This window comes from Rhinolophus ferrumequinum, chromosome 3 (genome assembly GCF_004115265.2).
Source record: "Rhinolophus ferrumequinum isolate MPI-CBG mRhiFer1 chromosome 3, mRhiFer1_v1.p, whole genome shotgun sequence".
Lineage (NCBI taxonomy): Eukaryota > Metazoa > Chordata > Mammalia > Chiroptera > Rhinolophidae > Rhinolophus > Rhinolophus ferrumequinum.
In genome coordinates this window covers 23,869,484-23,894,323 of record NC_046286.1, presented here as the reverse complement: position 1 = coordinate 23,894,323, position 24,840 = coordinate 23,869,484, and the positions used below count along the sequence as shown (strand labels likewise).

The following is a 24,840-nucleotide window of genomic DNA, read 5'->3' as shown; positions in this document are numbered from 1 at the left end:
TTTTTCTTGCTGATAAGTATGTCTTCAGAGTAAGCAAATTTTGAAAGAGAATGTGCCTGCCAGAAAAGCATTTAAGACTTGAACACAGACCAAATACACATTCAATTAGCCTCTTTAGGGGCAAAAAGTTCAGCCTCCTAGTATGTGTAGGAATGGCCAGTCCTTCCTGCTCTGTGCCCTGCTCTGTGTGTCCCCGGGGAGGTGGGGGGAGGGCATGTGTCTGAGACATTTCTCATCAGAGCACTGTGTGCTGGAAACCTCTGCCCATGGTGTTTTCAGGCATGCTTCACAGGCATTGTGTCTGGGGCTGGATGGTGAGTTTTGCAAGCATTCCTCCCACCCCCACCCCAACTCCTGGCCTGGGGGCTCAGTAAATGATTACCTCACTTCCCTGTTTTAATACTGTTGCTCACCTTTGGGACATGAAGTCCTGCCCTGAACTCCAGCTCAAAAGTCTGAGTAGCTTTTGTTCACTGTATACAGTGGCAGGGGTGGTGTTCAACATATTTAGCAACGATTAGTTTGGTGCAAAAGTAATTGCGGTTTAAAAGGTTAAAAACAATCGCAAAAACCGCAATTACTTTTGCACCAACCTAATAGTTGAAAGTGGACACTGACCAATCTGAACAGATGTCAAATGAAGGGCTTACGCCTTTGCATTGCTAAATCCTGTGGGAGGTTCAGAAGTGGGGGGTGGCGAGCAACAGGGAGGATGCTCAGGCGTCTTGGGGCTTCTATTCAGGTCCTGCTTTCCCTGAACTAATCGCCTAGTGCCCTGCCCACCTGACTGAGTAGTTGGTGCCTGGAGCCTCCGACTGCTCTGCTGACTCATTGGCTCTTGCCTGCACTTACTCGTCACCCTTAGCAGGCCTGGCTTGCTGTTTGCCCCATCACTTGTCTGCCACCTGAACGAGTGAGGCCCCATCTGCCTTGTGGCCAAGGCTGCTTGAGTCACGATAGGCTTGGACTCAATTTAGGAGTTTCTCACAGACACTGTACCAATAAGGGATTATGTTGGACCTGAAGATTAAGCTTTTGAGAAGAACTTGTTGGGTTGCTATTGCTATAGCTGTAGTTATAAGGCTCCTTTAGCCACCCATTCATTCTTCCTTTGTGTTCAGTGTTAGCAGTTCAGTTTGCATGTGTGTTTCAGTCTGTATTTTGACCCCTAGGTCTTAGTCCATTGTGCTGTCCTGTGTCTTGAGTTGTTTCTGATGCATTGTCTGGGAAATTGACTTTAGTCTCTTAAAGATGCTGATTTTATAATGGGTATTGAAAGGCACTTAAGGATGATCTTGAAAAAGACTTAGTGCCCATGTGTCATTACTGTGCTGTGGCTTGTTGTCAATTAACATGTTGTTGTTTTTCCCTTTCTGATTTTCCGCTGGTTTTCTATTCTTTTGTTCTTTCCCATCTTGTTCCTACCCGCACATTTTCTCCTGCACACTCAGTGCCTATTCAGCCTTCCCTCTCTCCCTTGCCTTTCCTTGCTGGGCACTTTCTGTGGCTTTTTTTCCCCTCATCATGCCCCCCCACGCCCACCCCCATGCTGCCTTCTTTGCCATGACTAGCCTCCGTGGCCTGTTTTTCGTGTGACTCATGGCCTTTACATAGTGTCACCACCTACCATTTCAGAAATCTTGCAGTTTGGGTGCTATTTGGCTCTCAGTATTTGCAACTGGCAAGTTGTTAACACCCCATAAAACATGTTTCTTTACTTTGCATTTCCTAGCTTTTTATCTTGAAAAACGACATTGTCTCTGACATATTTCTATTTTAAACTGTGACTTTTATCTGTGGACACGGTCGCTAGTGATACGGTCTGTGAGTGGGTAGCTCGGTAGCATGCCACCAGATTGTACTCACATTTACAGAAGCGTCTCTAAGTAAGACCCCTCGGTCTGTAATTATGAAAGCTGGGTTATGATTTGCTCGTTGCTCTGCTATTTATAGGAGCCGTGTGCATGGCTGCCTGTGCCCCAGGCTGGGGGCCTTGTTGCTGAGAGGCGCGGAGGGAGCTGTGGCTGCTGTGAGAGCAGATTGCTGCCCATTTCCCAGGCAGCCTTCCTCACTTGCCCTCCTTAGCTTTGAGTAGAGCTTCCGCTTCCCTCTAGAACTATCGCCTCCCCACTTCCCTTCTCTACATGGATGCTGCTTCTGTATCCTGTTGCTACCTGTTTTTGACGTATGCACTCTCCAGTACTGTTGCTGTTACTCTCATTTTTTCGTACTGATGGATTTGCTGCCTTCTAGAAGCTCTTTATTGCTGATTCTTTCCTGTCATGGAAGTCAGATAGGGCTCAGAAGTTATCGATGGCACTGTGTAGGAAACCAGACTTCATGTTTGTTGCAGGTCAGCTTCCTGGGGAAATAGACTGTGAGTTGGAGATTATGTGCAGGAGATTGATTGGGGAGTGCCTGGGAATAAGACTTAAAGTGAGTGAGGGATGCAGGATTGGGCAGAGGGAGAAATTGAACTGCGATGCCTATGTAGCAGAGGCCTCAAGCTGATCCCATGAAAGTTCTGGAGCTGAGAGACTCCAAAGGCAGAGTCGCTCCTAATTGAGGCAAGCACTCCCCCTTTCCCACTGACCAGCATTGGCCACTGGGGAGTGGGGGTGACCCTGGCCAGGTCGCTAGCTCTCTGGCTGAGGGTAATTCCCACACAGGGCTTCAGCTAAAAGCCAGGACCTGCCACTGGTCTTAGCAGCTGGAAAAATGAGATTTGGGTGCTGCCCCACAGCATTCATTAAAATGTTCTTGGTATAGTTGTGTATGTAGTAGATTTCTAGGCTGCTTGTAACTTGATTTTAATATGAATGCAATGTGGGTTCCGTACTCTGAGAGTCTCTTCAAAACCGAGGATATTTATTTTCTTTTTATGGTCCATTTTGCTAAAAAACATGATGTTGATGAATTCTATCATGACAAAATAGAGTATGAGCTAGTTCCAACAGAATAAGCCTTGTCTTACTGGACACCACTGCCTGTACAACTCACTATCATTCTGTGCTGATGGCTCTATCTTTTAAAACCAAAGCAGGAGGTGGGAACGGTGAAGGCAAGAAACCTGTTGTACCTCAAACAGTAGAGCTGAGAAACTTGTACAAACCTTTTACTTGGTAAGGACAGTCCAAATATACAAAAATCATTAGGGAATAGGCATAATCATTATTAGAAAAATAATGCAAGTGCGTCATTTGGTAGTATCATCTGTGTGTTTGACGAAACAACATAACAGATGTTGTTTAATCTGCCTGTGAAACTGCAAACAGATGGAGTAGACATGGCTGCCAGGGCGAAATTAGACTGACCTTGTATTTCACAGACCAGGTTGTTGCTAGTGGGTACAGATTAGCAAACCAAACGTCGAGTCAAACTTACTTTACAATCTGTGATACAAGCAGACTGCCCAAGGCTCTACAGGATATTGCACAGCAGGGGTGGGCAGAGTTTTTCTGTAAAGGGCCATCTACTAAACATTTTTTTTTTTTTTTAACTAAACATTTTTGACTTTCAGTGCAGATGAATCCTGTTGCTACTACTCCACTCTGCTTTTGTAGCACAGAGATAGCCATGGACGATATTTAGGTGAATGGGCATAGCTCTATTCCAGTAAAACTTTGCAAAAATAGATAGTGGGTCACATTTGGCCTGAGGGCTATATTTTGCTGATCCCTGATGGAGAGCACAGGTCAGCTTCTCTGAGTTTCAATCCCAGGGCAGAATTTTTTAAATCTGTAAAATTGGCATTAAAATAGCATTTACCTCCTAGAAATGCTATGAGATATAAAGAGATGATGCTTACACAGTGTTTGGCACATAGAAAGTGCTTGATAATTAGAAATCATTATCATTTATGCAATTGTAAAGAGTTAGATATACTTACCCAGCTGAACAATTTTGAAAAGAGTTATACAAATGGGGCTTAAATTATATGTGTCTATGTAATAAAATGTATAAATGGGACTCTTTTTGTCTTAGTTTTGTCTGAAGCCCCAAGAATTGTAGTTGGTGAGGATCACATTGCCAGAGAGAGAGTCAGACCCTTGTGCAGGACTTGCAAAGGAGGTGGCTATAAAATTGGTTTTGCCACTAGCTCTGTGGCATAGTCTAATGTTGCTCACCAGTATCTGTGTTCTCTTCTTCTGGGCACATGAGCTAACCATGTCTTTCTTTTAGCAGTTAGGTGATGGCCATGTAACTGAGTTCTGGTTAATGAGATGCAAGGAGAAGTGATGCGTGCTATTTGCAAGCCTGGCCCATTGAAACCATCCACACACAATCCTGGCTCTTTTCCACAAACTAGCAGAGTGGAGAGGACACTGAGGACCTAACAAGCCCCAAGATGGGGGTGCCTGATTCCTTAAATGACTGTATGAAACAGAAAGTACCTATCCCTCTTGCTAATCCATGGGTGACTGTGCCGTGAGCAAGACGTAAACTTTTGTTGTGTAGAGATCCTGAGATTTTGTTGTTGCTTGCTACAGCAGTTAGCCTACACTGACACTTACTGTTATCCATCACCAATTTTAGGCTGTGTGGATAAAGGCTGAGGATCTAGTTATGAGAGATTAGAGCAAGGCTGTTCAATAGAACTTTCTGTGGTAACGGAAATATTTTATTTGCATCATCCACTACAGTAACCACTAATCACATGTAGTGCTGAGCACTTGGAATGTGGCTAGTAGGCCTGAAGAACTGAATTTTAATTTTAATAATTAGAATTTAAATGCAAGTCGCTACTGGCTACCCTATTGGATAGCTCAGGGTTAAAGAGTGGAAAATTTCTTAGCAGTGCACTGAGTCTCACCCCAAGCTGCCCTGAGCCTTGTGAGAGCAACTTTAAGGAAACCACAAGTCTAAGGATACTTGACATGTATCCTTAGAGTCTGCATACCAAGGCTGGACCAGACCACATGTGACAATTCCAAAGGACCAGAGACAGTGAGTGTCTGGCTGGCTGATCTAATGGAGGGAGTCAGCAGACATGGCTGCATTGGGAAGAGCCTGCTGTCCCAGAATGTATTGGGGCAGAGGACGCATGAGTATTTCTTACAGATCTCTTGGGAGAAAGAGCCTGGAGTCACTTTAAACCCTGTCCAAGAGGAAGCCAAGAAGAGTGATAAGACCTCATTGGAATGGCACTGCTTTTGTGACTAGAAGTGGCAAGAGGAGTTTTTCATTATCTGAGAATGACCAGAAAAATTATAGGATCTACCCCAAATTTTATGTAGGATAGGGAGAAAACTAACCCCTTATCGTGGGTTTGAAGGACAGCCAAGAGAGAAAATACAGTTAGTTTTCTAAATGTACCCTATGATCCTTGCTTAGGTTAATCTAACAGTTATAATTAAAAAGTACTTTAAGCGCCTTAAGGGAGAAGATGCTATAGCTCCAGGAATTTCAACTTCAAAGTCTCCTTTTATTCTTTTCCCCATTCCTACCATGGAGGCCATATTTTGTGTCTTAAGTTCATTTGGGTGCAGAATCAAAGACTGTAATTTAGCACATGCTGTAAGGATATACGTGTAATTTAATGAACTTTAAGAAAAAGCCCCATAATGGGGTCTGGCTTCACAGAGACGAGTTGAGAGTTGGTTGTGGATTTAAGGCCTCCTCGCTGCAGTGAAATGCCAAAGGAATGACTCAGATTTACTTCACTAACTGCTGCTTTTCCTTTTGCTGTCAGTTGGTAGTCTCTCTTCCCCATCGTTTCTATACTCTGTTACCCTCAGTGTATACAAGGGCCACACAGTTTCCTTCACGCCTTCTATATCCTTGTTACCCAGAGTTTGGTCTGCAGAGGAGCAACGTTGGGATCCCCTGGGAGCTTGTTAGAAATTCAGAATCTGCATTTTAATAAGAATCCTAGGCTATGCATATACATATTAAAGATTGAGAAGCACTAGTCTGTAGAATGATTTTTCTTTGTTCAGTTTCAACTTCTGTGCCCAGTGGCCCAGGCTTGTGGTATTTCTCTATCGAACTCTCAAAGGAGAGACTCTGCCCAAGTATCCAGACCCAGTAACCATGAGCTGTGGGGTAGGGGCAGTGCTGTTGTACAAAACATACTCCCTCAGGCAGCAGGGACTGGGGCAGGGTGGGGCATATGTCCAGAAACAGAATGATTGACATCAGTAAGAGACTGGAAAAGATTTCTATTTACAAAATGGAATTTAAGTTGTAATTCATTTACAATTTGTAAAAAAAAAAACAAACATCAAGGTTCTCTATCAGTCAGAGCTTCTGATCAGCAGGAACTAATAACCAGTTGACATAGTATGAGTCAGTATAAAACACACACTACATTACTGACCTGTGAAACCTTATGTAAAATAAATGTATAATTCCTTAGTCTTCGCAAAGACTAAATGGACTTTTTGCTGTTATCATATCTCCGGGAACCAGTGATCTATACCAAAAAATGATTAATAGAAAATAAGACTTTAAAAAGCTAATATTTTATCCCCGTATTCTGTATTTGTCAGGGACTACATTCTCTCTGAAAAGAGAAAGGTAGCTTTAGATACATTATTTTCTTATCTAGCTGACAGAGTGGCTTCCATGGCCGTTCTATTAATGTAGGATTATTAAAACCACAAAGGGCAACATTGCTTTAATCTTGAGGGTCTCACTGCACACAGCACAATGGGGAACAGTGTTCTTACGACCCAAATTACTCACTAACCACATAGTAAGGGGCAGAAGCTGTTGTTAGTTAGAGCAGGGATTCTCATACTGTGGTCATGGGATGGCAGCATCAGCAGCACATGAGGACTTGTCAGAAATGCAAATTCTCAGCCCCATCGTAGATTTACTCACTTGGAAACTCTGAGGGCAGAACCCAGCAATTGTGTTTTAATCAACCTTGCTGGAGGGTCTCATGATTGATAAAGTTTAAGAACCACTGATTAGGGTAATGCAAACTCCTACAGCAAATATACACTTCAATGTATAACAAGATGAAAATATATTTGTTGTTCATTTAAAGGTACAGGTGGGTGAACAGATTGGCAGAATGGCCACTTCCATGCAGTTATTCAGGGACCCAGACTGATGAAGGCACTGCCATCTTTAATATGTGATTTCCAAGGTTGCTCTGAAGGTCATGCTAGCCAAAAGAGAGGAGCATGAAGAAATGACTTGGAAAGTGTTTATGGGATAGGTCCAGAAAGGCATACATTATGTATGTGTACATTTCATTGGCTGGAACTCAGTCACACGGCCTTACCTAGCTGCAAGGGAGGCTGAGAAATGTAATTGAGTTTCTGCCCAAGAAAAAGTCAAACATGGATTTTGGTGAGCATCTAGCAGTCTCTGTCATAAACTCTTTATGGAAAGTTCTGAGAGTTTCTGTATTCTGGACCTATTTTATGCCATAAACCCCTTTGACAGTCTGGTGAAACCCATGGACTCATTCTCAGAATGTTTCTAAATGCATAAACATAGAATTACAAAGGAGGCCAATTATATTGAAATATAATTATAAATTATTAAAAATAATTTTGACAGAGCAGTATATGTACTTCTTTATTAATGCATTCAGTAATAAGATGTAGTGGCCGATTTACTAAGTACTGTGATTTTGAAGTAATACTGAATATAAATAATATTTCAGAGTATCTGCAGCCACTATAATTTAATATATAAACATATATGATTTCTTTTGGTGGCAAAAATAATAGGTACTGATAATAATACCAGGTTTATGGACTACATTCATAATTCATAATGCTAATTTAGAGGTTAGTGAAAATAGACATAATTTTGCCCATACAAGTTCGTTGACTACTCCCCCATCTGCCTTGAATTTTATTCATAGATCTAAGAACTTCTGCTCTACAGTTTATTTCTAGTCTTGGATGAGGAGAATCATGGAGTTTTTACAGGGTATTATATGCTTTATAAACATCAGATTATTAAGCTTCATAATATTTGTATGTGATAAATTTATATCTTATATACTTATAAACCTTAGTTTTTCATCTATAAAAATAACAGAAGAGCAATTCTGTATAAATACTCTGTAATTCAATACATTAAGTTTCTCTTTGTTCAGATACTTCATCAATAAACTGGATGGTAGTTTGATCTTATAAAACAATAATTCTTACCTGAAAATGTTAACGTTTTCCATTTGTCTTATTTATTTTTGTTAATAGACCTTTTCTTGTTTTAATCAGTCAACATATATTACTGAGTACTTCCTTAATGCCCAGGCCTGTGAATATATATATATATATATATATATATATATATATATATATATATATATATATATATATGATTAGCTCTGAATGCATTACTATTGCCTTATAATCTCTGTCTGAGAGCAGAGTGTAAAGGGCACTGGTTTGGCATTGGATAGACCTGAGTTCTAATACGACCTTTTTCTAATTGCAAATTTTTGCTTTAGGTAGATTATTTAACTATGATAAGCCTCAGTTTGCTTGTCTATGAAATGGATGTAATAGGCTTAGCACCTAAATGGTGCTTAGTATGTGATTGCTATTAATACCTCCTCCCTCTTCATGCCAGTCTACACAGTCAAACAGGCTGGTTAAGTCTTAGTATTCAGGCTTGGAGGAAAACAGATAACCATCTGAAAGCATAACAGGATTTTTTGTTTGTAGGCAATAGAATATGACTTTGTCTAACTTAAGCCAAAAGAAAATTTATTGCAAATTATGGCAGAACTCACAATCTAGACTGAATGTCTGGTTAGAACAGACAAAACGAGGCGGCTTTGGAAGGTCTTTGGTACAGCCACTAGAACTAATGCATTCTTTCCGATTTTTTCAGTCTTTCTGTCTCCCACGTAATAGTCAGTATCCAAGCAGAGAGACTTGGACTGGTTGAGCTTTGGCCATGTGCCTGCCCATGAACTGTATGAGGTGATAAAGAAGCATGCTATAGAGCAGGCTGTGCAGCACCCTGACTTAGCTATGTATCAAGACTGCACATTTTGAGAAGTTATTACCCAGAAGGTGCTGATAAAATGGGTTAACCTAAAGATGGTGGAAGTCTACTACCAAGAGGCTTCCAACTGTCCGTCACTTATTGGTCATTTATTGATCTTATGCAGGCAAGATCAAATGAATAGAGAAATGGACTTCAGATTTGCACCATCACATCTGGTTAACACCTGTAAGAGCGTATAGCACCACCTACTGTTTTAACATAAAATTGCCGTCTGTCAAAAGTGGCTTATGTTTTACAGTAGTTAGGACAAGCCAGTGTAATAAACCAAGGACCTATAATCCTATGCAGTGGTTTAGGGAAATAAAAACGGTGACCACCCACTGATGACTTCATGTTGTTTATACTGTTTGTAGTCATAGCTCTGAACCGCTGGCATGTGAATTGCTGTTGTAACATCTGGGAAGTAAGAGAAATAGTAGTAATAAGGGTGATAATTTATTGACTACTTATTGTAATCCACATACTGTTCTAAGTGCCTAATGTGGATTATCTCATTTAAACACCATCATAACTCTGTGAGAGAGGTATCATTATATGCATTTGACAGATGAAGAAACTGCAGCACGGAGAAATAACTTGACCAAGATTGTACATCTAGTAGGGGGTAGAGCTGGCATTTGAGCCCAGATAGTTTGACTCACAGGAGAGTAAGTACCTGGGACTCTCTGGAACAAAGAACTTTCTTAAAAATCAGGGGTGGTTGGTATCTTGGCAGTCCCTCATGTGTGTCTGTCAGCACACCTGCAGAGATTCATTTTCCTTTTTACATCTGATTAATAACATACTTTGCCTTTAAGAATATCTTTTATTCACACAAGTACATACATAATAATCATAGGCAACAAGTATGTATCATAATGTACCAGATGCTCTTCTAAGTACTTTATTCATTCATTTATTCTTCATTATCATTCATTCATTTAATTCATTTATTTTTCTCAACATCCCTCTGAAATAAGTATTAGTTTTAATCCCATTTTACAGATGAGGTAATGGTTAAGTAACTATCCAAGGTCACATGATGAGGAAGTGACAGAGGTAGTACTTGAATCCAGACAGTCTGGCTGCAGTCTGTGTACTATACCACAGTACTTACAAAACATTATTTAGAAATAGTACAAGTGTATTTATTTGGATATTAGAGAAATCACAGAAGCCTATGTATGGTCATATCTTGAAAGGAAATGTCAGGCATGAAAATGACTGAAGTTTTGGAAACACTGATTTAACTATTTCTAATTTTTATTGTAAGTAATGATTGAATATCTTGTTGCATATATTTGGTAGATTTTCTGAAGAGTAGATGTAGATTTACTGGGTTATTGCTCTACAGAATGACTGTACCAACATGTTACTTTATTTTTTTTAGTTTAAGGAAGTGTTGTGCAGTTTTTTTCCTGTGTTTCTAGAATTTATAAGCCACTGAGTACTATTGGTAATAATACAAGTTAAACAAAATTTGGTTGCTTATTACTCATTAGAACATAAGATAAGGAGAATTTTCATTCTTACCTAACACAGGTACTCAACTCATCCCACTGTGACAAGCTAGTATATTATGAAATACTTTAATTCTACCAATGTACACTTTTCTGAATTACAGAGTGCAAGGGCTATGGAAATGAGTGCCACCTAGTGGTTAGATTAATCCTAGATGTTCTCAGTCTTCAGAAAGCTGAAAATTAACCAGACGATGTTAAAACATCAGATTTTGGTCTCACCCTTAGTGATTCTAATTCAGAAGGAAGGAGGGACAAAGCTCTGGCTAGCCTCACTAAATAAAAAGAGAAAAGACACAAATAAACAAAATCAGAAATGAAAGAGAAGTTAACGATGGCTACCACAGAAATACAAAGGGTCATATAAGAGTACTGTGAAGTACTATATGCCACCAAATTCAACAACCTAGAATAAATGGACAGGTTCTTACAAATATATAACTTTTCTAGACTGAATCACAAAGAACTGGAAAATCTAAATAGATCAATCAACAATACGGAAATTGAAACAATCATCCAAAACCTCCCCAAAAGCAAAAGTCCAGGACCAGATGGCTTCACTAGTGAATTCTACCAAAAATTCAAAGATAATTTAATACCTGTCCTCCTCAAACTCTTCCAAAAATTTAAGAAGAGCCAATATTTCCTTACTCATTTTATGAGGCCAACATTACCCTGATACCAAAACCTGGTAAGGATAACACGATAAAAGAAAACTACAGGCCAATATCTCTGATGAATACTGATGCAGAAATCCTAAACAAAATACTACCAAATCAAATACAACAGTACGTTGAAAAGATTACACATCATGATCAAATGGAGTTCATTCCAGGGGTGAAAATAATGGTTCAACATACACAAATCGATAAATGTGATATGCCACATAAACAAAATAAAGGATAAAAATCATATGATCATATCAATAGATGCAGAAAAAGTATTTGACAAGATACTACATCCATTTATTAACACACTTAATAAAATGGGTACAGAAGGAAAGTATCTCAACATAATAAAAGACATATATGACAAACCCTCAGCTAATATCATACTTAATGGTGAAAAACTGAAAGCTTTTCCTCTTAGATAAGGAGCAAGACAAGGATACCCTTTCTCACTACTGTTATTCAACATAGTATTGGAAGTCCTAGCCAGAGCAATCAGGCAAGAGAAAGAAAGAAAAGGCATCTAAATTAGGAATAAAGAAGTCTAATTGTCGCTTTTTGCAGATGACATGATTCTTTATATAGAAAACCATGAAGACTCCACCAAAAAACTATTAGAAACAATAAATAAATGCACAGTTGCAGGATACAAAATCAATTTACAAAAATCCATTGCATTCCTGTATACTAACAATGAAATTTCAGAAAAAGAAATAAAGAAAACAATTCCTTTTGCAATTGCAACAGAAATAATAAAATACTTAGGAATAAACTTAACAAAGGATGTGAAGGACTTATACACTGAAAACTGTAAGATATTATTAAAAGAAATTGAAGAAGGCACAAATAAATGGAAAAATATTCCATGTTTATGGATTGGATGAATCAACATATTTAAAATGGCCATATTACTCAAAGCAATACACAGATTTAATGCAATCCCCATCAAAATTTCAATGGCATGTTTTAAAGAAATAGAACAAAAAAATCATCAGATTTGTATGGAATCACCAAAGACCCCGAATAGTCAAAGAACTCTGAGAAAAAATAACAAGACTGGAGGAATCACATTCCCTGACTTCAAATTATACTACAAAGTAACAATAAAAACAGCCTGGTATGGGCAGAAAAACAGACACACAGACTAATGGAATAGAATTGAGAACCCAGAAATAAACCCACATAAATATGAGCAGATAATTTTCGACAAAGGAGTCAAAAGCATGCAATAGAGAAGAGAAAGCCTTTTCAATAAATGATGCTGGGAAAATTGGGAAGCCACATGCAAAAGAATGAAACTAGCCTGCTATATGTCACCATGTACCAAAATTAACTCAAAATGGATTAAAGACCTACACATAAGACCTGAAACAATAAACTGCATAGAAGCATAGTACTAAACTTATGGACCTTGGGTTTAGAGAGGATTTTATGAATTTGACCTCAAAGGCAAGGGAAGTCAAAGCTAAAATAAATGAATGGGACTATGTTAAGCTAAAAAGCTTCTGCACAGCAAAAGAAACCATCAACAAAACAGAGAGGCAACCAAGCAATGGGAGAAGATATTTATAAACAACACCTCTGACAAGAAGCTAACATCTATAATATATAAAGAACTAATACAACTGAACAACAAAAAAAAAACAAACAGTTCAATTAAAAAATGGGCAGAGGACCTGGTCAGACACTTCTCCCAAGAAGACATACAAACGGCTAACAGATACGTGAAAAAAATGCTCAACTTCACTAGCTCTTAGGGAAATGCAAATCAAAACCACAATCAGACTTGTTAGAATGGCTATTATCAACAAGATAAGTAAGAAGTGTTGGAGAGGTTGTGGAGAAAAAGGAACCCTCATGCACTGCTGATGGGAATGTAAATTGGTGGAGCCACTGTGGAAAACAGCATGGAGGTTCCTCAAAAAAATTAAGAATAGAGTTACCATCTGACCCAGCAATCCCTCTTCTGGGTATCTACCCCCAAAACTTGAAGACATTTATTCATAAAAATATATGTACCCCTATGTTCATTGCAGCATTATTCATGGTGGCCAAGACATGGAAACAACCGAAGTATCCTTCAATAGATGATTGCTTAAAGAAGATGTGCTACATATATACAATGGAATATTACTCAGCTATAAGAAAAGGTGAAATCCTGCCATTTGCGATAACATGGATGTATCTTGAGATTATCATGCTAAGTGAAATAAGGCAGACAGAAAAAGTCGAGAACTATATGATTTCACTCGTATGTGGGATATAAAACTGAAAACAAACGAACAAGAAAAACAAGCAAAAACTCTCAGACACAGACAACAGTTTAGCGGTTACTAGAGGGTAAAGGGGGAGGGGAGGAGGTAGAAGAGGTTGAAGGGGGTCAAATATATGGTGAAGGAAGGAGTTTTGACTTTGGGTGGTGAGCACACAATACAATATATAGATGATGTGTTATATAGACTTGTACACTTTAAACTTACATAATTTTGTTAACTAACGTCATCACAATAAATGTAATATAAATTTTTAAAAAAGGAGGGAGGAGAGAGAGAATGAGAGAGAATGAGAGAGAGAGAGAGAGAGAGAGAGAGAGAGAGAGAGAGAGAGAGAGAGAGAGATGGGGAAGTGTTGTCCAGGAACGAGCATATTTAAAGAGCAGCCCGTGTGGTTGTTGGTTGTGAGGTATTTGGTCCTTAGTCTACTCCAGAACAGTTTCGCAATTGGCCCAGCTCTCTCTTCTTAATCGTCTTCACTGGCAGCTGCTATAGTAGCTGGTGGATTATGGGGGAGTTATGGGGATCATTTGGGAGTTTTTTGGGTTGATGAGGATCGAGCTGAGCTTTCCCACAGGGGAAGGATGGGAACCGGCTATGTGTTTGGGGATGAGAAGAAAGCACCCAAACTGCGACCTTAGTTTTGCAAAATCCATTTGCCTTTCCTCCTTGCTTGTTTCTGCTGACCTCGGTGCTACTTTTGACTCTGTGGGTCATCCCTGACTTTTATCTCCTTCATATCCTTCAGCCTGGTATTCAGGGCCTCCATATTCAGACTCCAGACCTTCTCCCATGTTCCTCAATGAGAATCCCTTGTACACATTAATCTCTCAGTATCCCACAGAATCATGCTCAAGCCTTTTCTCATTGTGCTTCTACCCTTGAAATTCTTACTCTCCGTTCTTTATGCCTTTTCTGCAATTTTTAAGGTTTTATACATCTTGTAAAATTCAGAAGCCCTCCTTGGGGCATTAACACTTCATCCCTTCTGCTTTCCCACCATACGTCATCTGTAGCTTGTACTCTCCTTCTGGCACATCACCAAATAATTTTTCTGATTGCTACATTAATATTCTGTTTATCCATCTATCATTTTACTTGTTCATTCAGTCCTTATGTTGTTTCCCTGGCCTGGACTGCAAATTATACTCATTCTTCAAATGCTCCCCCTCCTCCCTCCAACTAAGCCAAATATAGACTATTCTCAGCTTTGTTCATTGATTCCTTCTCTGAGATCTGTTAGCACAGTCTTCAACTGCCCACTTTAACCCTTAATTTCACATTCTAGTGTGTTCTTGAGTTCTGTGTTAGACTTCTTTTTCTGCTGTCTGGTAAATTGGAGCTGCGTAAGACAGAGACTGTTTTATGTAATTCCTTGATATTTCCCCAAATCGTTCACCCATTCTCCAATGCGTCATGTAGCCCAGTTGAACTTGTTTCTATTGTCTAGGAAGTTGTCCTTATACTCACCTTACTCTAAAAGAGGAAGACAATTAATATTTTATTGAGCATCTGTATTTGCCAGCTACTGTGCTTAGAATTTTATGTATATTATCTTATCTAAAACTTAAAAACCATGTGAGTCAAATGTTATCCATTTCTTAGCTTAGAAAAGTTAAACTCATAAATGTTTGATAAATGTGTAGCTGTAATTAACAGATGGTGATCAGACGCAGGCTCATCTAACCCAAAAACTCATACTCTTCACTCCACCATATTGTCTCCGTTTAGTTTTAGAGCTTCACTGTATGGTATTTTAGAATGATTCTTTGTATTCCTGCTTTCTTTTTTTTTTTTTTAAAGAGTCTGCTCTCAGGAATGTAGAGAGGCACTTTATAATACTCAGGAATAACATTCAGTCCTACTCCCTGTATCCTGCCTGCTTCATGCCTAACTGGAAATACCCTTCTTCACAGGTGGTCGGATTTCTATGTACTCAAGTAAAGCAATGTGCTCACCTGCTCTTTTTTGGGGAGTGGGGGGAATGGTTTTAAGGGATTAAAAACATTTCCTAATTTGGAATAACTCTGGGCCCTGAAACACTGAGGTGTTTTTGAGAATGCTGGTGGGGAAATCTTGCTGGCATTTTGAACCTCCTTCTGTGTGCTCGCACTGGGAATGTAAGCTATCTCACTGAGCTTGGTGATGTTTGGAGCTCTTTGTATAACTAGCCCCAGAGAATTTCCAGACTAACTCAATAACTCAATACAAGTCTGGTTGTGTTTTCTGCTACAGGGATTCAGAGCAAGCCCTCGGCATATTAGAAGACGAGCTGCAGCAGCTGCGGCTGCCCGCCTGGAAGAAGCCAAGCCTGTGGTGGAGGTTCACCATCAGAGTGAGCAAGAAAGTTCAGTGAGGAAACGAAGAATCAAGAAAAACAGCCGAGTCCAGCCAGAATTTTATCACTCCGTTCAAAGTGCTATGACCAGAAAGCCTGTAAGTAGAGAATTGTCTTTTATAAGAATATTAAATATACTGTCAAATGGTGTTATCATTCTCTTCGTTTTAAAAAAATATCAGATTAATTTTCAATAATAAGGTTTTCCTGCTGTTAGTCCCAATAAGTGGCAGTGTACTCATATGAGTTCGAGCAAGGAATGTGGTTTCCCAGGTTTCACAGAAAGCGCCGAGCGCAATACCCTCTAGGTCCATCCATGTTATTGCAAATGTAAGATTTCATTCTTTTTGATGGCTGAGTAATATTTCGTTGTATACATGTACCACCTCTTCTTTATCCAATCGTCTATTGATGGGCATTTCAATTGCTTCCATCAGACAAAGACAAATACCATATGTGGCATCTAAAGATCAAAATAAACAGAACAACAAATAAATAGAAACAGACTCATAGATACAGAGAATAAACTGGCGGTTGCCAGATGGGAGTGGGGTAGGGGGATGGGTGAGAAGGTGAAGGGATTAGAAAGTACAAATTGGTCGTCACAAAATAGTCATGGGCTATAATGTACAGTATAGGGAATATAGTCAATAATATGGTAATAACCCTGCATAGTGCCAGGTAGGTACTAGACGTATTGGGGGTGGGGATCACTTGGTAAATTATATAAATGTCTAACTGCTATGCTGTACACCTGAAACTAATATAAAAATAAAATTTAATGTTAACTATAATTGAAAAAAAAAAAGAGAGCACTGGGCAGAGAGTTGTCAAAGAGGCCAGAGCTCGTCACTATCAGACATTGATTTAAAAACTGGTGAATTCTGAATCCCATTAGGGCTAGACTGAGGGTGGGGGCCAGCAGCCTGAGGTACGGTGATGATGAGATCAATGTTGGTGAGGACAGGTGACAGTAAAGCCAGTGTCAGGATGGGAGCAGGAAGGGTGAAAGGTGGGCCTGGAGTGGTGTGGTAGCTGAACCCCTCCAGGGGGCTTTTGGGCGAGTGAGGTCTGTGCTGGCTTCTGCAGCCAGCCAGAGTGACTATGTAAACAGACTGGGCTTCGTGCATGCGGCCTTTATATTGTTTCAAGGCCGCAGCGTTGTTCTTTCATAACCAAGTACCCCGTGTCTCTGTTGGTTGCAGTGCTGACTTAATTGGGAAATTCGGGGCTCCACGGGGAGCTGGGCTCCACCTCTTGCTCACCTCCTGAGTACATTGTTCCCTGTGCTCTGATTCTTGGTTGGGGTTTTGACACATGACTTTTGATGAAGGTTGTGACAGTTAAAGATTTGGGCTTAGAAAATGCCACTTTAAGGCTTTTAAGAAAACATTTCACGGCTGCAATTCCTTTAGCATTATAGAAAGGTTTGCCTATGGTTTGCTCCCATACTGTAGAGAGCCTATTTTTGTTGTTTCTCATGCCAACCTAGGAGCCATCAAGATTTGACTTGATAATAAGTCTTTGTAAATTATTAACACAGAACTGCTGTTCTGTGGGGTAAATGGATGGCAGGCGCAGGTGGAGCTTCCTATAAAGCCAGAAGAGTACCTGACTCAGGGAGCCGGCCAGCGACAATGGCAAGAAGCTAAATTCCTTTACAGAAAAGGAATTGTTATCTTTTAACAATTGTAAAATAAGTATACATTTAGAGATAAGGGTCTTCTGTTCATGATTTAGTAAAACAAAGGCTAAGTAGAATTTAATACCTATGTGGAGCAATATGAAATGGTAGGAAAATTTTCTCATTCAACAAACATAAGCCTTTTTATACAGGAAATAAGGGATACACACGTATATATCAATACTTAACAGTTATTGAGAGCTTACTGTCTGTCACGCAGGGAGTCACGCGGGGTCTCAGCTCCCGCTCCCCACATAAAAATGCAGGACATGGTGAGGCCAAAAAGGAACACCCACGGAGCCAGAGGTAGGGGTGTCATACCACTATATTCTTGCTGGCGGCTGGGATGGAGACACAGGAAGCAGGAGCCACACTGTCCGCAACCCGCTGTCCTAACTGCAATCCGCTCTTGCTAGCTCAGCCACCATCTTCTTGCTAACCCCCATTTGCTGCTAGTGTAGCCACAGCAGTTATATTAGTGGCCAATGGCTCACTGGTTACAGCTGACAGCCAACTAGCCACAACTGATGGCCATCCAATCACAGTTGATGGCCATTTACTACCTGAGCCAGCACCTTTCCATGTGAGGCCGAGAGCCTGGAAACTGCACTCCTGGCTCTGTCCCCACACTCCACCCCTATAGGGTCTCGCCTCACAATCTATGTGACAAGTGTCTTCCGCGAGGGACCCTGTGCGAGGAGCCTGGAGGTGAATGCAATATCCTGGACACAGCCAGGCTCTCTGGACACAGCCAGGGTTTCTCCGGGAACCACCAGTCCTTCTGGGCACAGCCAGATTCCTGGGCTTCTTAGGGTACCACCAGTCTCCCTAGGCACAGCCAGGGCCTCTCAGGGCACTGCCACTCTCTCTGGGCCTGTCAGGGTACCGTGCTGGAACAACAGCGGATCACAGTCAAGGTGCTTACATATTCTCCATGGCGGCCGGTCAAGACACAAAAGCAAACATCCGCCAGTTCCACTACATGGTGGTATGTTCCCAAACAGTCAAGCGGTCCATTAAATTAGGGATGGAAGGCAATTCCCCATAGTCCATAGTCATTCGCCAGGGCTGTCCTGGGGGTGAGGGACGACCTTGACCTCACCCTCAGCTCCCACGGAGGACTCAGCAAGCGTATCCTCCTGGGACTACAAGTCCTGTATCCGGGCTGCCTCAGCAAGAACTTCCCAGCCCACAGGGCCGCAATGACCTTCACTTTCTCTGGCCTATGCTGGTTGGGGAACCGTCTACGTCTTTCCACCCCTCCACGGGGTCCAGCTCTCCGGCAGCTGCTCCTCCTGGTCTTTCTGAGATTGAGCTTTCATACGCACAAACTGCTCCACCATCCTTTGGAGAGCTTTGGCTGGCACCGTACCCTGCTCGCTGCGCCATGTGTCATGTGGGGTGGCATGCGGGGTCTCTACTCCCGCTCCTCACATGAAAATGCAGGACATGGTGAGGCCAAAAAGGAAAACCCATGGAGCCATAGGTAGCGGAGTCATACCACTATATTCTTGCTGGCTCCTGGGTTGAAGACACAGGTAGCAGGAGCCACACTGTCTGCAATCTGCCATCCTAACTGCAATCCGCGCTTGCCAACCACTTGCTAGCCCTCATTTTCTGCTAGCCTAGCCACAGCAGTTATATTAGTGACCAATGGCTCACTGGTTACAGCTGACGGCCAACTAGCCACAGCTGATGGCCATCCAATCACAGTTGATGGCCATTTACTACCTGAGCCAGCACCTTTCCACGTGAGGCCGAGAGCCTGGAAACTGCACTCCTGCCCCTGTCCCCACACTGTCTAACAGGAATTACTTGATGTGATTCACTTAACAACCCCATGAGGTAGATATTGATAATCCCATTTTGTGGATGATGAATCTGAGGCCCAGAGAGGGTAAATAACTTGCCTGAGTTTACCTCGTTGTTTGGGTTCAGAGTCTAGGATTTGGATCTAAGCAGACTGCTTCTAGAGCCCAAGCACTTACTTCTACAATCTGCTACCTTCGTATAGTACCTGGTCTGTAGGAACTCACAGTTGAGTCAATGGACAGACATGCAAATAAGTAAAATATAATTCATGTCTGTGTTATGCAAGTGCTATTGTAGAGTTATGCACAGGGCCCTGTGGAAGCATGTTGGAAGGCTAGAACTATTTACAGAGCAGCAGACACCTGAGATGAGTTCTGAAGACAAGGAATTTATCAGGTAGAAAGTGGAGGTAGGTATTTTTGATGAGACGTTATGTACCAAAGCACAGAGGCGTGACAGGGTATAGCATACTCGGCAAAGAGCTCGCCATGGTGCTGGTAGCTGACACTGGATGGGTCAGGAAGGGCCAGGTCATTAAAGGATTGTATATTATGCTAAATAGTTGGGTTTATCTTCTGTGATGGGGTCTATTGAAGGTAGGGAATATAAGACACATTGGTTCTGTTGTTCAGAATCTAGCTAATTCTTTGCTTCTTCAAATCTTTCCATGAGGACCAGAATGAAGAAGTAAGTGATTATCACCAAAGTTTAGAAACCTTCAACCACCGTTATTCTCTCCTGAGCTCTGTACATACTGCCAAGGCAATAGGATGTATTCCTTATGCCTCTGTGACTTTGAACTTGCTATCCGCTGTGTCTTGAATGCCTGTCCCCACTCTTTGTTTGCCTGGTGAATTTCACTTCACCTCTGAAGACTGACTCATGATCAAGCAACTGTTCAGGAAACTCTTTTCGGATCCTTCCTATCAGAGTGAGGTTCCTTTCGTTCTGATCCTCAGCACTTTATATAGATCTCCAATGCAGCAGTGAGTCAAGTGATAAAGGTCGGTGCCGTAGTAAGACAAGCATGGGTTCCAATCCTGCTCTGTGTACCTGGCAGGAAACAGTTGGCACACGAAGAGAGTTTAATAAAAGGAGTCTTTTCAGAGGTGTGGGAAGGGCTAAGGTACTTCACCAGCCTTCACCTACTGCTCCTAATCTGATGGGGCAGCAGAAGGCAGTGGTCTTACCAGACCCTGGTAAGAGGAGCTGGAGCCATGGAAGACCCCTTCCCCAGGAGTTGTGGCTGTGAAGTGCAGCTACGACCGGAACCTGGTGAGTCAGCAAGGGAGCAGGGGGAAGTAAATGCATACTGCTGGTGCTTTCCATTCAGTCAAACTAACTGGAAGCCAGAGGGCACAGGAGCTTGTGTGATGCAGGTGATAAGAGATCAGCGTCCCCAAGACAGAGCAGGCCCGAGACGGGCAGAGCGTCTGAAAGTGGATGAGGACAATGGAGAATAAAAACCATGTGTGGTAGTCTTTGCCAAGTTACTCAACTCTTTGAGACTCAGCTCTCTTCTTGTAAAGTGATAATAGCTACTTCATTGAACTGTGAAGATGAACCGAGCTGACATATGGAAGTAGATGGCACGGTCACCTGATTAGAGTAAACACTCAATAAATGGTAATTTATTCCTTTCCTTTCCTCCCCTAGACCTTGACTTCTTTGTGGGTCATACCATCTGGTCTAGAATAACTCCTGGCATATGGCATCTGGATGCATTTTATTGAGTAAATGAATGAATGATATTTATCAATGACATATACTTATACACTATAGGAATTCAGAGAATGGAGGTTTTTTGTTTCTTAAACCCCCCCAAATAGGATGGTCAGGGGATAACTGCTTCACAGAAGAGCTAGGATTGAGTTGGACTTTAAAATATGGGTAGGAACTGGACAGGCAGCAGGTGTGAGGTCTGGGACATGGAGTAAGCAAAAGTACTGAGCACCGTTTGGCTGGATATGGGGATTTATATGAAAGAAGTACGAGATAGAGCTGGGAAAAGAAATTGGGACCGGAATACATTCCAGACAACCACTGAGTTTAAACTTCATTTCCTGTGCTTCATGGAAACACTAAAAGATGTGAGTAGCATGATCAAAGCACGATTTTAGAACGATTAAATGTGAACAGGGTAAGTCAGAGCAGCGGTGATGGAGAATTTGAGGGTGGCCTTTGCCCTCTCTTCTTTAGAAGGATCAATTGGAAAGGAGTGAGATTAGAGGGCAGGAAATAGCAGTGTAGGCTGCTCTGTTGCTTAGGGCAATAAAAACATTCAGGGGAGTGTGTTTTCAGGGCAGGTAAAGCTCACCTTCTCCATCTGTCTGCATCTCCTAGGGGTTGTGTTGGAGGCTGGATATTGTCAGAGGTGGTAGGTAGTGAGGAGGCTGTTGGCTCCTTGTCTCACATCATTCCTGCTCAGCTTTCTGGAACCTATGGCCTCAGCTGACATTTCTCTGTTTTTATGTGGACTTCAGCTGAGGCCTTGTGTCCTCTTGTGGATTTGTTTAGGAAGTGCCAGCTAGAGCCACCCTATTCAACCTGTGCCTGAAGCCTGTGCCTTCTCTAACTCCACAGTCAGAGACAATCAGTGTCACACACACGTTGCCATGACAGCAACTTTGACTGTGGCTTGGCGTCAAAATAAATCAGCTGTGGTGACTCAGGATTATTTGAATGATTTTATATGAAGAAATCCAGGCATTTCTAGTGGCCGTCTGAATAAGAAACAGGCCCATGAGTGAGCAAGACTGAAACAGGATGCAACTGTGAAGAAGATGCATCAGAAATGTGACAGTGCAGTTTTATCTCCTTTCAGGCGGCGTGTCCCCTGGACAAAGTGGGCCACATGCCATGTACAATGTATTATACTTTAGCATCTTTGCAGCTCTAACTGATTTACCTATTCTGAATTCCTAACTTATACTCAAATGTGCCTACAAGAATTTGTAATGGAGATCATAATATAAACTTAACAATACACATGCTTTTCATTTCACTCCTTTGGAATATTTCTAAGGATGCGTCAGCTAAAAATTTACCCTGATTTTTTTCTTAGTAAATATGTCTTGGAATTTACACTATATATTAAGACACTGGAACACTCAGGAATTTTCAACCATCTTGGATCAGAAAAGATAATTAGATCCAGATCTCCGTTTGTTCTTTAGCATTTTGGCATTACAAAGCATTTTTTTTTGTCTCTGAATCCTAGAGTTTTTAAACATCATCATCATATTAAGAGCTCGCACATTTACTATATTGGCAGCTCATTGTATTCTGGGTGTTTTTTTTTTCTTTTTTTCATTTCATCTTCCCAGCAATTCTCTGGGGTAGGTGCTCACTTTCCCGAGGAGGAGACTTGTCAAGGTCACACAGCTAGTGGATGATGGAACTAAGATTTAAACCTCAGCACTATGACTGGAGCAGTCTGAGAATGGAGAAATGCAAACCATCACATTTCTGGTGCTAGATGTTTACCCTAATCAACCCTCCTAAAGTAGTTTAATGACTGAGTTTCAATTTTCCTACCTACATAGATGGTACATATAGATGAAATCTTTGTGTTTTTTTTTAACTATTACATCGATCAAAACCTATTTTTAAATGGTATTGAAAACCAGAGATAAACCCCAAACCCTTTTGCCATGCATTTTATTGATCCTTTCCTTTTGTGGCAGAGCACTTAGGAAGTAGCAAGTCTTTCCACCCTGTTGCCCTCTCACGCTAACCTGTTCATGTATAACAACTCTTAGACCCAAGAAGTATTTATGTGGTTGGTATTGGGGGTGGGAAAAGGGGAAATAAACATTTTAGAGTACTTGAAGACAATCAGACACACTGATTCTCTTCTTGTTACATTTTACTGAGGCCAGTTTCTTTGCATACTACAACAGCAGCGTGTACATTTTCTCATGACTTAGAATCTCAGACTTTCTCCAGGAGGTGAAAGAATATCTGATTGAAAATTGCTAGCACTCCCATGTCATTGCCCAAGCTGTAGTTTGCTCCTTTTTCTGTCAAAACCTCAGCCCATGAGCTTCTGTCTTGTCACTCTGGGTGTCCCACCACAAGTTAAGTGAATTGTTGAGCCTGATAATTTTGACTTAGGAATTGGAGGTTGGGACAGGCTTAGCACAGATGATTGGTGGTCCTGCTCTCTGAGATGGGCACACTGAAGAAGATGCCGGTTTGGAGGTGGGATATTAGCTTTCCAATTTGGATATGTTAAGTCTGAAATGTCTTTTAGATATGCTACTGTCTGGATTTCATGGAAGACATGAGTCTGGCTTGGGAGTAATTAGTACATAGATATTATCAAATCCACGACACTGGATGGGATGACCCAGGAAAAAGAGAGTTGAGAATTGAGCATTGGATTCTCCAGTGTTGAGAGGTTGGGAAGAGAGGACTGAGGTTCCTTTATAACTTCCAACTCTTCCCTCAGAAGTACAGCTGCCTTATGCAGAGATGGGCCCAGGGCTCTTGACTTTCATTTAAGGATACTCATCTTAGGCCAAGAAAAGGCAACTCAGGTGGAAAGTAGAGCAAGTAGCAGAAAAGGATTTCCCAACATATTGATTACTCCTTCCCTTTCCTATTAAACCACAGTGTTTCTCCTATTAAAACACTTTTTTGATCACTCCCTTCTTTTCCTTCTTTTTTTGGATTTTGTTTTCAAGTTTTGGGGAAATTCTCTGCTATTCTGATTGCAGATTAGGTCATTGTAAGGCTGTGAGATATTTTGGAACATTGCATAGTTTTTATTTTTTTTAATTAACATCAGTAAGATTTCAGGTCATCTTTGTAGTTGGGAGCTTGCTGCAGTATAGAGAAGACAATATATTCTTGATCTTGTTATAGTAGGATGTTTCTCTGTTCCTTTCCTGCTTAGATTATTATAAGGTCTTCCTTTTCCTTTTCAAATATGTAGGACCAGACAGCTATATTTGCATAACCTCAGCACACTTCCCTTTTTGTGGAAAGCTTGACTATATAGCTCATAACTTACTTTGTTGTAATTAATGGGCAAATACAAAACTCCTAAAGGAAATGTTTGTTTCCTTTTCCTCTTTGGAATTCAAGAGAATGAACTGAGTTAATAAAGTCAAATTTCTTTTCTAACTGCCTCAAAAAGATTTTATTGAATCATGTCCATTCAGTTCACTGAGTCTTTGCTACACATTGCTATGCCTCCTTTATGGACTCTGACAAAAGATTTCATTTATTATAAATTTGCTATCAGTAGAGATAAGAATATTTGGTGCACAGGAGCATGAAAGGTAGGTGGACTATACTATGTGGACAGAGCTAATATTGTTTAGTTTCTCAAACTGTTCCGTGAAACCAAGATTGACTTGGTGAAGGGATTCATCTGCTCTGCTCGGAGAAATGTAAGCATGTGTTTCTAAATGCTGATCCTCTTCAAAGGCAGAATTTTGACTGCTTGCTATTCGTTTTGTCTTTCTTGTACTCAGGGTCATCCGTAGTCTTAAAAACCTTGAATTCTTTAAGATCCAAGCAAAGGGAACTTAAACATTTCATATGGTCATACAAACTTCATGCACAACTGTGG

The 24,840-nt window shown here is 41.0% G+C and overlaps 1 protein-coding gene across 9 annotated transcripts in view; it reads left to right on the top strand.

The window, feature by feature from the left end:
* DST (dystonin) overlaps positions 1-24,840 on the top strand; it is a 429,322-nt gene that overhangs the window by 34,870 nt on the left and 369,612 nt on the right. For all 9 annotated transcript variants that reach the window (XM_033103131.1, XM_033103108.1, XM_033103110.1 and 6 more), the window contains exon 3: positions 15,661-15,861. In XM_033103131.1, coding sequence (XP_032959022.1) covers positions 15,661-15,861 — 201 coding nt within the window. The remainder of the gene's footprint in view (positions 1-15,660; positions 15,862-24,840) is intronic.